The 13200-nt window shown below is 34.6% G+C and overlaps 2 protein-coding genes across 3 annotated transcripts; one reads left to right on the top strand and one right to left on the bottom strand.

Annotated features, from left to right (window-relative positions):
* Window positions 1-2087: 2087 nt before the first annotated feature.
* Window positions 2088-4351, top strand: LOC130495229 (probable lipid desaturase ADS3.2, chloroplastic). Its single transcript, XM_056986617.1, has 5 exons — window positions 2088-2614; window positions 2717-2857; window positions 3156-3296; window positions 3627-3733; window positions 3829-4351. Exons 1-5 carry the CDS (start codon window positions 2114-2116, stop codon window positions 4022-4024), a joined length of 1086 nt encoding a protein of 361 aa, XP_056842597.1. The 5' UTR covers window positions 2088-2113; the 3' UTR covers window positions 4025-4351.
* A 147-nt stretch (window positions 4352-4498) lies between these two features.
* LOC108862475 (topless-related protein 4) lies at window positions 4499-11685 on the bottom strand. Of its 2 annotated transcripts, none has more exons than XM_018636613.2 (26): window positions 11536-11685; window positions 11229-11350; window positions 10923-11102; window positions 10719-10832; window positions 10439-10597; window positions 10166-10343; window positions 9965-10085; window positions 9730-9845; window positions 9474-9642; window positions 9204-9313; window positions 8909-8978; window positions 8707-8780; window positions 8331-8426; window positions 8160-8255; window positions 7706-7833; window positions 7390-7624; window positions 7153-7317; window positions 6960-7058; window positions 6638-6778; window positions 6313-6423; window positions 6039-6218; window positions 5834-5962; window positions 5642-5737; window positions 5337-5525; window positions 5078-5244; window positions 4499-4995 (listed from the first exon to the last, which is right to left on the bottom strand). In XM_018636613.2, exons 2-26 carry the CDS (start codon window positions 11306-11308, stop codon window positions 4800-4802), a joined length of 3399 nt encoding a protein of 1132 aa, XP_018492115.1. In that variant the 5' UTR covers window positions 11309-11350; window positions 11536-11685; the 3' UTR covers window positions 4499-4799. The 2 variants fall into 2 exon arrangements, with proteins under 2 accessions (XP_018492115.1, XP_018492114.1); XM_018636612.2 differs by having other exon boundaries at window positions 11229-11344; window positions 11536-11642.
* Between the last annotated feature and the right edge of the window lie 1515 nt (window positions 11686-13200).

The raw sequence follows: 13200 nt of genomic DNA, 5'->3' as shown, positions 1-13200 counted from the left end.
CATATCATTTAAATTGACACGAAAATCTTGTAATATTATACTAATATACTATATGGTGTGGGCGGAATAGTTGGTAATAGGAAAATACATTTATCTGTATGAGTTGTAAATAATTAATGTGAACATAAATGATGCTAAATAATTGGAGGTGGCTGTCGATAGTAACACTAGGGAGAGAGGTGGCGGAATAACCATCTTGCGTTGGAGTTCCGAGCAAGAACATTTTTTTCTAAAAAGATGCAAGACTATGATCTTCAAAAAATTCCCATTTCTAAAATAGAAGAAAAATAAAATAGGAAGATATATTGTATTTCTCTAAAAATAAGTGAATATCATTTCTTTCTTTAGATAGAAAAATGATATTAGAGAAATGATATTTCAATATATAATAAAATAGCAAACTTTATTTTTAGAGTAAAAATAGATGTGAACTGAGGAAGATTGTCCTTTTTCAATAGCATTTGAATTCAAATATAAAAATAGTTAGACATGTAATAATCGAAAATGTTGCTTAAAAGGGGGTTAATTATATATTTAGTGATTCACACAATTTATTTATTTAATTCATCTTTTAAGCATTAAATCATTGATGCATCTTGAGGATTAGTGAGTTTATTCTATCTTATATCGCTAATTGCATATCATTAGAACAAATAGTAATGGGTTTTCAATATTTTTATTTTTTCTTGATAACTCGTGTAACTTTTCTTTTATATTATCTGGAAACAAATTTTTTTGTTTATATGTCAAATTTTCAAAAGCATTTATTCTTTCTATATAAAATAATATATATGATATTCCCTTCGTTTTGAAATGTTCCATGTTTTTCTAAAAAAATAGAAAATACATTTTATTAAATTATAAAGGTAAATTGCAAAATTTTGAAACTAATTATATTTATTAAATTTTGATTAATTAAAATTTGTTCAAAATAATTGATCACCAAGAAAAATTTTTATAATCAAATTTAAAATGGTTTTAATATATGTAGAAACTTCATATACACATCATTTTGAAACTGAGTAAATATAATTTTAGTTTTGTATAAATCATATACATGAGTTATAGTCATAGAATATTTAACATTTATGAAATCCATACAACAGTTTTTAAGATAATAATTATTATAAGATATATCGATATTTATTCACAATCATCTAACTTTTCAATTAATATCCAATTGAAACAATTTTATCTTTTCAGCATCTATATTTACATTAATTTAAGTAGTTTAATAGTATAAAATAATTAGTTTGAGGTTTTTTTTTTATTTTAAAGTTAACAAGTAAATTTTATATTTTCTCAAAATCATGGATCTAAGAAAACAGGGGAATTAGTTTCAAAAGGAAAACAGGATATTTCCTAGCGTTTCTTCTGCATCCCAATGCATCTTAAATTATGGGCTACATACATTCTATCCATGAAACATTTATAACTCATCTGACTCATCTATCCATGCATAATTTGCATTTAAATAAACAAATTAAATATATACAAGATTACAATCCTTCATTTATTAACAGATGTTTTAGAAAGAAAAAATTGTTTCAGATTATATGCTATATCTAGTTTTTTTTTCTATATTTAGTTTTCAATGCAAAATTTATAAATTTTATATGATACATAACTTTGTATATTTATAATAACTAAACCATAGTTGGATACATAGTTGATAATATTTATGCTTAAAATATATAAAATTTAATATATGTTTAATTTGTATAAATAAACCTAAAATATCAAATAATAGAAAGCAAAAGGAGTATCAAACTTCAATATGATATCAAACTTCAATATGCATTATATTGAGTGAAAAAATATATCAATTTTTGCTAATATCACTTATAATAAACGAAGGATTGTTAATATCACTTTATTTAGATTTTTACCCAGGTTATATGAATATTTTAATCAGTTATATAATTTCTTTTAGTTTGTTAATTTGTATGCCCTATTTACCCGCCCAAAACAAGGGATAACTTCCCTTTTTTTGAAAAAAAATTGATAATATGAAAATTGATCTAAAAACCAGAAGTAACTTTCCAGTCATGTGTATATATAGTAGCACACTGGGTATGTATGTAAAGGCATCATGCTTTGAAAACCTGAACCCATGGTGTCTCTAGCTACAACTCTCAAACCACTCTCTCCGCTTTCATCATTTGTTAAACAACATAAAACCAGTAACAATAATGCTTTCTCTACTTATTGCACCTATACCTATACAAACTCAGGTCTCTTCAAACGAGAAGGAGCCGTGCCTCAGAAGAAATATACGTTCGTGGGTGTTCATGATGCATCAGATCAGGTCGAGAGCTCCTGGACGATACCATTGTCCGAGGTTGTGGTGGTCAGAAAGAAGAAAGCATTTTGGCAAAGGAGTTGGAATTATTGGGATGTGATCAGGTTAGTCCAATTCGCTGGGGTTCATTTGCTGAGCCTCTCGGCTCCATTTTACTTCAATTGGTCAGCTTTTCGTGTTTTCTTTTGGATCGTTGTCATCAATGGAATCTGTATCACCTTGTGTTATCATCGGAATCTATCTCACCGAAGTTTTGATCTACCGAAATGGCTCGAGTATCTATTTGCTTATGGTGGCCTTCTGGCTTTTCAGGTCTGACTTTTATATATTCTGAAGACGATTATTTGATTTGAACGTTATATGTACTAAAAGAAGCGCAAATGTTTAAAGTCATAATTTGTAAATTGTGTGCAGGGAGACCCAATAGAGTGGGTGAGCAACCATCGGTACCATCATAAGCATTGTGATACACAACGTGACCCACACAGTCCTATACAGGGATTTTGGTTTAGTCACATGACTTGGATATTTGATTCAGGTTGTATCCACAGAAAGGTATTAAATGGTCAAAATGGTTAAGAACCCAATTAATTTCCTGATATGGACATGTGAAGATTAACAAATAATTCAATAGTAAACAAACTCATTGATGGTTAATTGTTAGAAACCAAACTAATCTCGGATTTCCTGATGGATATGGAATCATAATCACGTAATTCTAAGAACATCGTAAACATGATGAGTCTCTTCCTACAAAAGAAAAGAATTAATAGAAAATGAATAGTTAATTGTGAGTCATTTTTTAATACTACACATCTGGTCCAACCCTTACTAAATTAGTGGATGCATGCAGTGTGGTGGACAGGAGAATGCAAACGATCTCGTGAGGCAGCCCTTCTACAAGTTCCTCCAGCGAACCATACTTTTTCATGAAATGGCTTTTGCTCTTCTCCTCTATATTGGTGGACGCATGCCCTTCCTCGTCTGGGGAATCGTAAGGATACCTCTTTCTTGTATTGAGTTTGAGCTATATCGTTATATAATAGTTTGATTTAAACATTTTCTTAATAGTTTATTTAGACATTCGTCAACGGAGTGAGGCAAGTCATGAGTGTGGTATTGCATGTAGCAGTCGCATAGTAGTCTATATATGTATATATCAGTGTTGATGATGTGTTCCTTTATATATATATATATATATATCGGGATTTAAATCCGACGATAGAATGGATGCCGTAAAAAAACTTAGCATGAGATTATGAGAAAATGTTATCTTAAAGAGTTAAGGGTAAAGGTGAAATAACAAGAGAGCTTGTAACATCAGGGTGTGGCAAATGTGGCTCGATACCACGGGACTTTTCTGGTGAACTCAGTTTGCCATACATGGGGAACACGAGCTTGGAACACACCTGACCTCTCCAAAAACAATGGGTAAAATGTCTATACTACACATATTTATATATGTAATCTCATTAAATACTACTAATACCAATAATAATAAATAAATTGGGGACCGGATGAATCAGGTGGGTAGCGGCTATAACATTTGGTGAAGGATGGCATAACAATCATCATGCGTTCGAGTTCTCGGCTAGGCATGGACTAGAGTGGTGGCAGCTCGACTTTACTTGGTATCTTATTAAATTTCTCGAAGCTATTGGCTTGGCCACAAACGTTAAGTTACCTTCTGAAGCTCAAAAGAAGACGATGGCTTGTAACTAGTTCTATTATTGATGTTCGGTCCTATATATATGGATAATAAAGTCAAGTCAATGGGAGTTATAACCGTGATTTGTTAGATAAGATATAAGTTTACGTGTGGGTGGGTGTTGTCTTAAAAAAGAACACAAGCTTCAGACCGTACTCTTTTTTTTTGTCTAAGTTTCTTTGTCCAGTTACTCACAAACAAAACGATTACAAACTCGAGTGTTTTTCATTTTATAACTTTCTTTTTCTTTTGCACAAACTTCACCACTATGAACATTAATAAGTTTAGTTAAGAGTCCTAAGTATTAAAATTAGGAGGTTTATTTTACTAAGATCCCACTAAAAATTAGAAAGTTTATAGCTATTTTTTTTTGGTCATCAAGGAAGTTTATACTTCTCTTCGATTCTGCTTCTCATGCATTTCTAGTTTCGAATAAATCCCTAGTTCTTTTAAACAAATAAGAGCTTCGGCATTGGCATGCCATCAAGAACACCAATATTTCCAGCATTTTTGAATTTGCTAATCAAACTGGTATCTACAAACCAAATCTAAAAACATATTGTTGGGAAAGAAACTATCTGATGATAAGAATAATCTCAAAAGAAACCATTTTAAAAATAAAAGCACTAGACTTAATGGAAGACACTACTGCTTCACCTTTCACCTACTATGAATGAGTAAAGCCAATATATAACCCTACAATCGCAGAGCTCTCCTCTCAAAGTCTATAAATAATAACTTAAGAGGCTGCATCATGGTGGTGCGGAGCTTACTGAATCAGACCTCACCTCACCTCGGCTGTTGATCTGATCCAGGTGCTGAGGAGACGCTTGGTCCTGCACCGTTCTCTGGCGGTGGAGACGTTCCCCACTTCCCTTCTGGTCCTGGTGGTTCGATCACGTGAACCCCACCATCAGTAAGTCCAACTGCAAATTGATTTGGTTCAGAGGGATGGGCTGCGATGGTAGCTGGATATACTCTCGAGCTGTTCAACAGAGAGCCAGATGTTATTGATGCTGTGTTGGCCAATGGTGACAAAAGCTGAAATATAGGAAAGGATTCTTTACCTCGGATTTGAAGGCAAATATGAACTGGGACCAATGCGGCACTTGAGTTGCAACGTTGTTGCCGTCAAGATACTCACACTTCCATCGTCAAAGGCAGCGTAGATTGACTGGCTATCACACGAGTATACAGCATCTGTCACTGACCCACTTGATTCCTTCGGGATCCACTATATTATATATTCAGAGAAAAAGAATTTAATCAAGCCTGAGAAAACATTTAATGCAAAGCTCTAGAGATATATGGGATGTAGCAACAAACCTGCTTCATGCTCTCTAATTTAGGAGCCTCATATATAGCTAACTGGCTGGCATGGACCACAAGAACATGTGTTTGATCCTGATGGAACTGAACGCGTGTATGAGCAAGTGGGTTTGGTGAATGCCCGCTGGGAATTTGTATCTGTTTGCTAGCTTGCTTCTCCCATCCATCCATACTCCATACACAAAGCTATACAGACAGAACCCAAAACTACTTTGTAAAACAGACAAATTCACAGATGAAAGCAAGCACTGACAAGATCTTTATCCGAACATAATTAGAGTCAATGTAGCGTATAAGCATACCTGAGAATCAGCACCAGACGAAACAAGTACATTCAGAACGTTTGAGAATGCTAAGCCAGTCACTCTCTTCTGATGACCTTTTAATTTACTTTTAACCTACAAGAATCATTACAAGCCAAAAGTTGTTAAAAACTATTTGTTTCTATTAAAAACGATAATAAGTCTTTAATATTTCCAGATAAAGTGAGATACCTCATCCACTCTGACATTGTAGATTTGAATAGAAGAGTCGTCCATTCCAATAGCAATAATGTTATTGTCTTGGGGGTGGAAGGCGAGTGAAGTCGCTGCTGGAGGAGGCGCCATGAATGTCGTCATCGTCTGCAAAGTAAACAAAAAAAAAAATTGAGTATATGCAAACTTTGTAGCCCAACAGATGACACAGAACTGGAGGGACCTTAAAAGTCATCATGTTGAACAAGGAAATTTTTCCTCCTGAGGCTGACATGACATAAGAATCATTCTTTGAGAGCGCAAAGCATGGAACTACATCTTCTTTGTTTCCCTCGCGTGTGTCATTTGTCATTACAACTCCACTAGATGGCTGCCAAAGCTGTGGTGGGACATTGCTATTTGCCTAAACAAGCAAAATCCATATAAGAAGAAGATATAACTATTGAGTTTCATAATCACCACTAGATGTTGAATCATCACAACGTGTTATGATGTACCTTTCCCAAAAGATTGCGCTCAGTCTTTTGCCATTTCCATAGTTTATGTAAAGCATTTTCTGCTAATGCCAATATAGCACTTCCAGAATTTGTATATATCAACTTAACAACCTGCACCGAGAAACAAGATGTCATCATGACAAAAACAAGAAGAGGAGAAAGAGATCTAAAAAGGACTCCCAAAAATAAATTAGATATCAAAATATAATCAAAGAAGTTCTACTTCAAGATCTAAAAAAAAATTAGCTCTCCCTGGCATACAAATTTTTGTAAGCAAATGTCTACAACATAATGGCAGTGTGTTTGGGATATTTTGGATACATACTCTTGCTTGTACCAGGCTATCAGGAAGCCGCATAGTACGGAGATGAGAACGTTCGCTGATCTCTGTCAGCTTCCAAATCTTTGATTTATCCTCATCGGGGATTCGTGGTTTGACATCTGGCAGACTGCGATTATCTCCATTCTAAAACCAACAGATTGTAAAATAAACTTAGTAGGAGTTCAACCACAGTTTGCCTTCTATGGCATTTGAGTGAACTAGTAACAGTTACACTTTGATCTCTTGCCAACTTCCCTAGAGAAACGATGTGCAGATATCTAAACCAACCAAAATATCTTAAAACATTTCACAGGTGTGGGATTACCATTCCAGTAACAGAAGCCCCTGGTCCACTTCTATCAGCCATTGAGAGACTCATTCCAGTGCTTGAACTTGGAGTCCCAAATGCTCCAACTATAGGACCCTATTAACAAAATCATGCACTTTTCAGTTTTTCTTTTCCATGCAATAGCACCCAGATATAGCAGAACATATAAGGTATGATGATAGTTTTTTACCTTCGCAACTGATCCAGGAGGAGCTCTAGAGCTTTCAAGGCCACGGTTTGCCATGGAGTGCAAAATTCTGGAACCTTCAGCATTCGCTAGTATCTTAATTCCATTCTCAGTAGTTGAGACAGCCAGTAGAGTTCCTTCTTTGTTGATCCTTAAGCAAGGGGAAGACTGAAAATATTATGTTAGTAACCATTCCTTTTAAATGTCAACTAAACCAATATAAAGAGTATAGAGCATTACCGGCAATCCCCCGTCTGCATGTGTTGTAGTCAAGAGATCAACACTATCCATATCCCAAAATTTGACTTGGAACTCATCACCAGCAACCAAAAATTTATTCTTCATGGTATCAAACTGAACGACCCCCACAGACCGTTTCCCCAGTCCATGGTAAGTCCGCTTCACAGCTCCTTCACTTTCATTCCATTCAACAATGAATGATTCCCCCTCCTTACTAGTACCACAAGAGAACAATCTGCAACAAACGAAACAATAAAAGAGACGTGAGTTAAAGAATGTATAAGTTAGCATAAAAGGATGACAGGGAGTCACTTACCTAGTTCCATCAGCACAATATGCCATTGCCGTGCAAGATCTACCGGGGGCATCATAATCCACTCTAGAACCCATGTTGTCATATAACCAAGCTTTTATTTTCCCATCAACAGCAGTTGAGAATATAAACTGACAGAAAGAAAAAAATCTCTATCATAACAATCTTGCGCACATATTAAAAATGTAAAGCAAGAAGCATAAAATTGGCAGCATCACTGTACAGCAAACCAACAAGATATTATCACAAGAAAGTGAGTTTCAAGCTTATACATTGGAAACAGAATGTGGCTGCAGGTTCTTCTATACTATATGTACATGTATTTGTACTTTTGTAAGAAACATAATCTTGGCGTAGGATGGAAGTTCGAATTCTAGTTGAGCAGAAAACTCCAGTTTGTATCTTATGGAATGCCCTAGAAGAAAGAGGAGGAGACATTTCATGCATATTGAAATACCTGAATATTCTCTTTCTGGTGTGGGCACACGGAATAAACAGGTGCCTCATGACCTTCAAATGTGTGCAATTTATTTCCAGTAACAGCATCCCAGACCTGTTTAATAAAAAGTATCTAATAAGCAGGATGCTCCTATTATCCAACTCTGAAAACATATTCTAGGATTCAAACCTTTATTGTCTTGTCTTCTCCACAAGTCACAAAACACAATTGCTGGTTTGGCAGGGAGAAAGCAAGATCGTTGACATTACCAGCATGAGCATCAACCTATTATGACCATAAATAAACAAAAAAACAAACATCAAATAGGGACACCAGTCAATTGGACAATAATGGTAGAATCCTACATACAAGAACAAATATATAAACCAGGGAACTATACATCCTTCCGGTAAACAGATTACATGCCTATGTAATCTACTTAATATCAATAATACTTCAAACGAGTAAAATATAAGCTGAATGGTAACTGAGTAACTGACTAGGAAAAGATAAAGAGATTAGTGCAAACTCAACGAAATATAAAGTCCCGAGTAAGTGGACAAACCTCTAGATGATTCCGTAAATCATTGCCGCCATGATACGAATATATATGCACAATATGCTTAGAATATGCGACACCTGAAATAAGAGGTAGACGTTATAAGAGCTGGATTTACCAAAACGTTTATACGATAACCAGCCTAAACCCATTAGGGACACATGTAACTGACTTTACAATACGACATGAAGATGACCGAATGTCTTACCCAGAAGACCTCCGTCAGGACTCCAAACAACTCTGTTTACTGCTGCAGTATACTCGCTAGCAAGTGAAGCCTAATGCACAAGAATGAGACCAAACAACAAGTAAGCAAAAGAAAAAGATGTTCTTGATATAGTATATGGCCATAGTAAAACCTTTAATAAATTATAAGATAATTAGCTATTTACCTTGATGAGTTTCTCACTAATTCTTTATGGTTATTGCTAACATAAGAAAAAAACTTCCCACTCCACTATCTTATAACTGTTATAATATATCAATAAGAAGATGAACCATACCTGAAGATTCGCAGTGCAGACAGCAAGATCCCAAACTTTAAAGCTTCTAGAAACAAGCTTGTCCCTGCTACCCACCTCCCATATTGCAATATCACCAACATTGGTGCCAACTATCAAACAAATGCATATCCAACATTAAAATCAAGATAAATCAACATATTGCACTGAAAACATAAAATACATTCTGTCAGATACAAGTTTTGCAGGTAACCATGGTATAAGGCAGCATAAATCAAAGGATTGATTCATGCTTCGGTAAAGATAACTAACCAAGAAGCATAGTTTGTTGTACTGGATGGAAATCCATGCTCTTAATGGCAGAACCCTGACTCAAAACCCTGCCAACATTTTTGGGCAAGTCATCAGTAGAAAAAGATGCATGAGCATGGCCTTGCCCTGGATATGTGACTGGCAAGACATTCACTGGATGATTATTAACCTGTAGCATGTTCAAGGAAAACTATGAATTTCTAAGATATTAGGGATGCGACCTCAAGCTGAAAAACGAATAAGCAACCGTTTATACCCCGTCTGATATACCAAAAGGCCTGGGTCTCTTCAATACACTTTCAGAATCTGCTGTTTGATAATCCATTGCTAGGCTATTAGTAGGAGGAGTCCTGGGATGCTTTAGCATAGACACTGTAAGGAGGAAATGATGAATACAGATTAAGACGAGGTATCAAATTGGGAAACATAATATTACACAAAGAGATCGCCACATTATAAACTACGTAAAATGTTAGTCGTGACAACATTACCAGCACTGTTGGGGGCTCCTAGGCCGATAGGTCCAGCAGAAACAGCAGGGTGTGATACAGAAGGATTAGGCATCCATCCAGCAAGGGAAGTTGTAAGAGGAGCAGGTGTTGGCTGAAAAGGCTGAAACAAGAGATATTCATATATTAAATTTCATTTGCACTACTAATCAAAGAAAAGTAGTTATATCTTAGAACACTTACACCATGAGCACCTAATGGTGGGAAGCCTCCAACTTTAGGGGCAGAACCCATTAAATGATTAGTTGCAGGGGAAGCAACATGTGAACCATTTGGATGCCCACAACTATGGTCAATAAAGAGTGTTTTTATATCCGGGTTAGGCCTTGGGTTCTTGCAAAGCTGATGCTGCCAGTTCAAACTACAATTTCAACAGAAACAGACATTCAGCTAGTTGCTCCACCGAAAGAGAGACGACAATAGAAAAACAGCTTGTAAGCATAGGGTTAAACGCACCTTTGGTTAATTAAGGTTCTCAATCTAGAATTCTTCAAAGTGGGAAACTGAAGCTTGTCCCGGAAGAGAGGGTTAGCCTCAATCAGTTTCTTAAGTTCCCCCAGCATAATGCCTCTTGCAGACTTGGTATCCCCATACTTGGAAAGCTGCTCATTCTCCCTTGAAAAGTTACAAGTAAAAAAACGGATTATTGGTCAATGGAAACAGTTAACAACTCAACAACAAGAAGTAGGGAATACATTTTCATATCTCATTCATACTCCAGATATAAAGACTGTACCTGAAGTTAGTCAAGGTTAAAAGCATGGTGATCTCCTTAAAAAGCTCTTCATTGAACGTGGAGAACACTTTCAACTCCTTAACAAGGATTTCAACTGCCTTGGCATTATCTTTCCTATGAAAAGAAACACAAAAGCGAAAATGTATAAATTCAGGACTCAACTTAGCATCCAAACTAAAAAAAAAAAAGACAAGAAACACTAACTTGTCAAGTGCTTCAAGGTACTTCTGCTTACGAATCTCGAAGAAGATCTTCATAGAGTATCTATTATCATCAACTTTAGTGAATCCAGAAAGGTACTTCTCCACATCGTCCCACTCGCCAGCGGTCACACTGTCTTCAAAGTACCTCATGTTGAAGTAAAATCCAGACTCCTTCTCCAACCTATAGAGAAACAGAACCACATACAACACAAGGCCTCAGCCACACTCAATTCCAAAAAGTAATCTTCTTTTTTTTACAATTTAAAGTTTCGAACTTTGAAAAGGGGGCAATTTTGAAAATTGTGACCTGTGAACAGTGTCTTTGAATTTCTCCTCGTCGAGAAACTGGAGGATCAAGAAGACGAGTTCTCTGCTGAGCGACGACATAATCCTCTGATCTCAGTACTACCACTCATGCAAACACTTTTTCTATTCAACACACAATAAACGATAATTAGGGTTTCAGAAACATACCAAACCCAATCAAATCAAAATATGAAATTTAATTTACAGATCTAAAAACAGACGAAAATCGAAATTGAGAGGCGAATCAAATCCACGGGAGGAAGAGAGATGGGTAGCACGTGCGAGAGAGAGAGGAGAGTAGAACCTACCTGTGTTGAAATTGACTTTGGAGAAGGAGCGAGACGAAACAGAGTTTGAGAGAGATGAGAGAGGTGAGAGAGAGGACGTGGGGGCTATTTATGCCGATGATTACTGATGATGCTGTCTCGTTTCCGGGACTTTCCTTTTTTCTTTTTGGATTTATTGCTTTTTTGTTTTTTATTTTGTGTGGTCGTTGGGGCGTCTATTTTATAGTAATATTTTTTTATTTATATTTAAAAAGTGGGCTATTTTATATAGATGGGAATTTAAGTAAAAGGCTAACTAAAGAAGATAATATTAATATACGTCGCACCCCACCATTATAAGCTCGTTTTAAAAAAAAATGTATTTAATGACGTATTTAAAATGTGTGTGTGTACTTATGTTGTTGCGAATCTAAAGTAATCAACTGATGCTGTCTAATTAAATGTGTTCTCGTTAGCTTTTGACGTGTAGCTCTTGTCACTTCTTTTTCTTTTTTGAGAAATTGCCAAAAATACCATTTTCATAATACCACTTTTCATGTTTACACTAACCACTTTTACCACTACTTTTAATGAAGGGTCTAGATTTAAAGGTTTAGGATTTAGGGTTCAGATTTGATGTTTTAGGGTTTAAGGTATATAGTTTAGGGTTTAGAGTTTAAGATTTAGGGTTTAGAGTTAAGGATTTAGGGTTTATAGTTTAGACTTTAGGGTTTAGGGTTTAGGATATTGAATTTAGGGTATATAGTTTAGGGTTTAGGGTTTAGAGTTGAAGATTTTGGGTTTAGGGTTTAGAATTGGAGGTTTAGAAATTAGAATTTGGGATTAGAATTTTGAAAAACATATAAAAACAAAGATATAAGAGTCTTTACCATTTTAATAAATAAGGTATTATTGAAAATGTGTCTTTAGTGGTGGTAAAAATGAATAATGGTACCTTGAAAGTGGTATTTTTGAAAATTCCCCATCTTTTTTTTCAACAAAACTTGGTATCTGATAATTGGCTTAGACTTATTCTTGTGGGATTGTATCATTTAAGATTCATTATCTTTTAAAAAAAAACAAAATGTTATCGAATTATATTATATTTTTAAAATAAAAATTAAATAAAAATTATACTAATCACAAAAAAAAACTTTTTAATCTAAAAAAAATATTTTCAATCTTAGACTTTTGGATAAATCTTAAATTTTAAGATTTATCCAAGAATTTCAGATTTACCCAAGGGTTTAGGGTTTACCCAAGGGTTTAGGGTTTAGGTTTAGGATTTAGGGTATAGTTTTTTGATTGTATTATAAATATTTTTTTTAAATCAAAGTTTTATAATTTATCCAAAGGTTTACTAAAAGATTTAGGGTTTAACATTTAGAGATTAGTGTTTTTTTGTGGTATTAATTTATTTTTTGAAAAAAATATTTGTTTTTGCATTTTTAGTATTATTTTATTTATTTTTACTTTATTTTATTTATTTTTACTTTATTTTTTATTTTTAAAAACGTAATATAATTTGATAATATTTTATTTCATTTTTTAAATGATGTCAAATATGAAATAACAAAATCCTATTGGTTGGTGAACCTAGAAGTTCACCCTATGAAGTGAACCCAAGAATAACTCATTGGCTTATCTCTTTTCCTGTTTAGAACTTAATGCCATGATTTACATTTAAAATGATTTATATTTATGACA

Source organism: Raphanus sativus, chromosome 5, assembly GCF_000801105.2.
Source record: "Raphanus sativus cultivar WK10039 chromosome 5, ASM80110v3, whole genome shotgun sequence".
Classification (NCBI taxonomy): domain Eukaryota; kingdom Viridiplantae; phylum Streptophyta; class Magnoliopsida; order Brassicales; family Brassicaceae; genus Raphanus; species Raphanus sativus.
Note: the sequence above shows the minus strand (reverse complement) of the source record. Positions and strands in the feature narration are given on the sequence as shown.

Bases quoted from the DNA above. Each gene is read 5' to 3' on its own strand.
- LOC130495229 (XM_056986617.1), top strand. From the start codon at position 2,114: ATGGTGTCTCTAGCTACAACTCTCAAACCACTCTCTCCGCTTTCATCA. The intron at 2,858-3,155 runs GTATTAAATGGT...GGATGCATGCAG, and splicing joins CAGGTTGTATCCACAGAAAG to TGTGGTGGACAGGAGAATGC. The intron at 3,297-3,626 runs GTAAGGATACCT...TTGTAACATCAG, and splicing joins CCTTCCTCGTCTGGGGAATC to GGTGTGGCAAATGTGGCTCG.
- LOC108862475 (XM_018636613.2), bottom strand. From the start codon at position 11,308: ATGTCGTCGCTCAGCAGAGAACTCGTCTTCTTGATCCTCCAGTTTCTC. The intron at 10,086-10,165 runs GTAAGTGTTCTA...CTCTTGTTTCAG, and splicing joins CACCATTAGGTGCTCATGGT to CCTTTTCAGCCAACACCTGC. The intron at 8,427-8,706 runs GTTTGTCCACTT...TGGTCATAATAG, and splicing joins ATTTACGGAATCATCTAGAG to GTTGATGCTCATGCTGGTAA.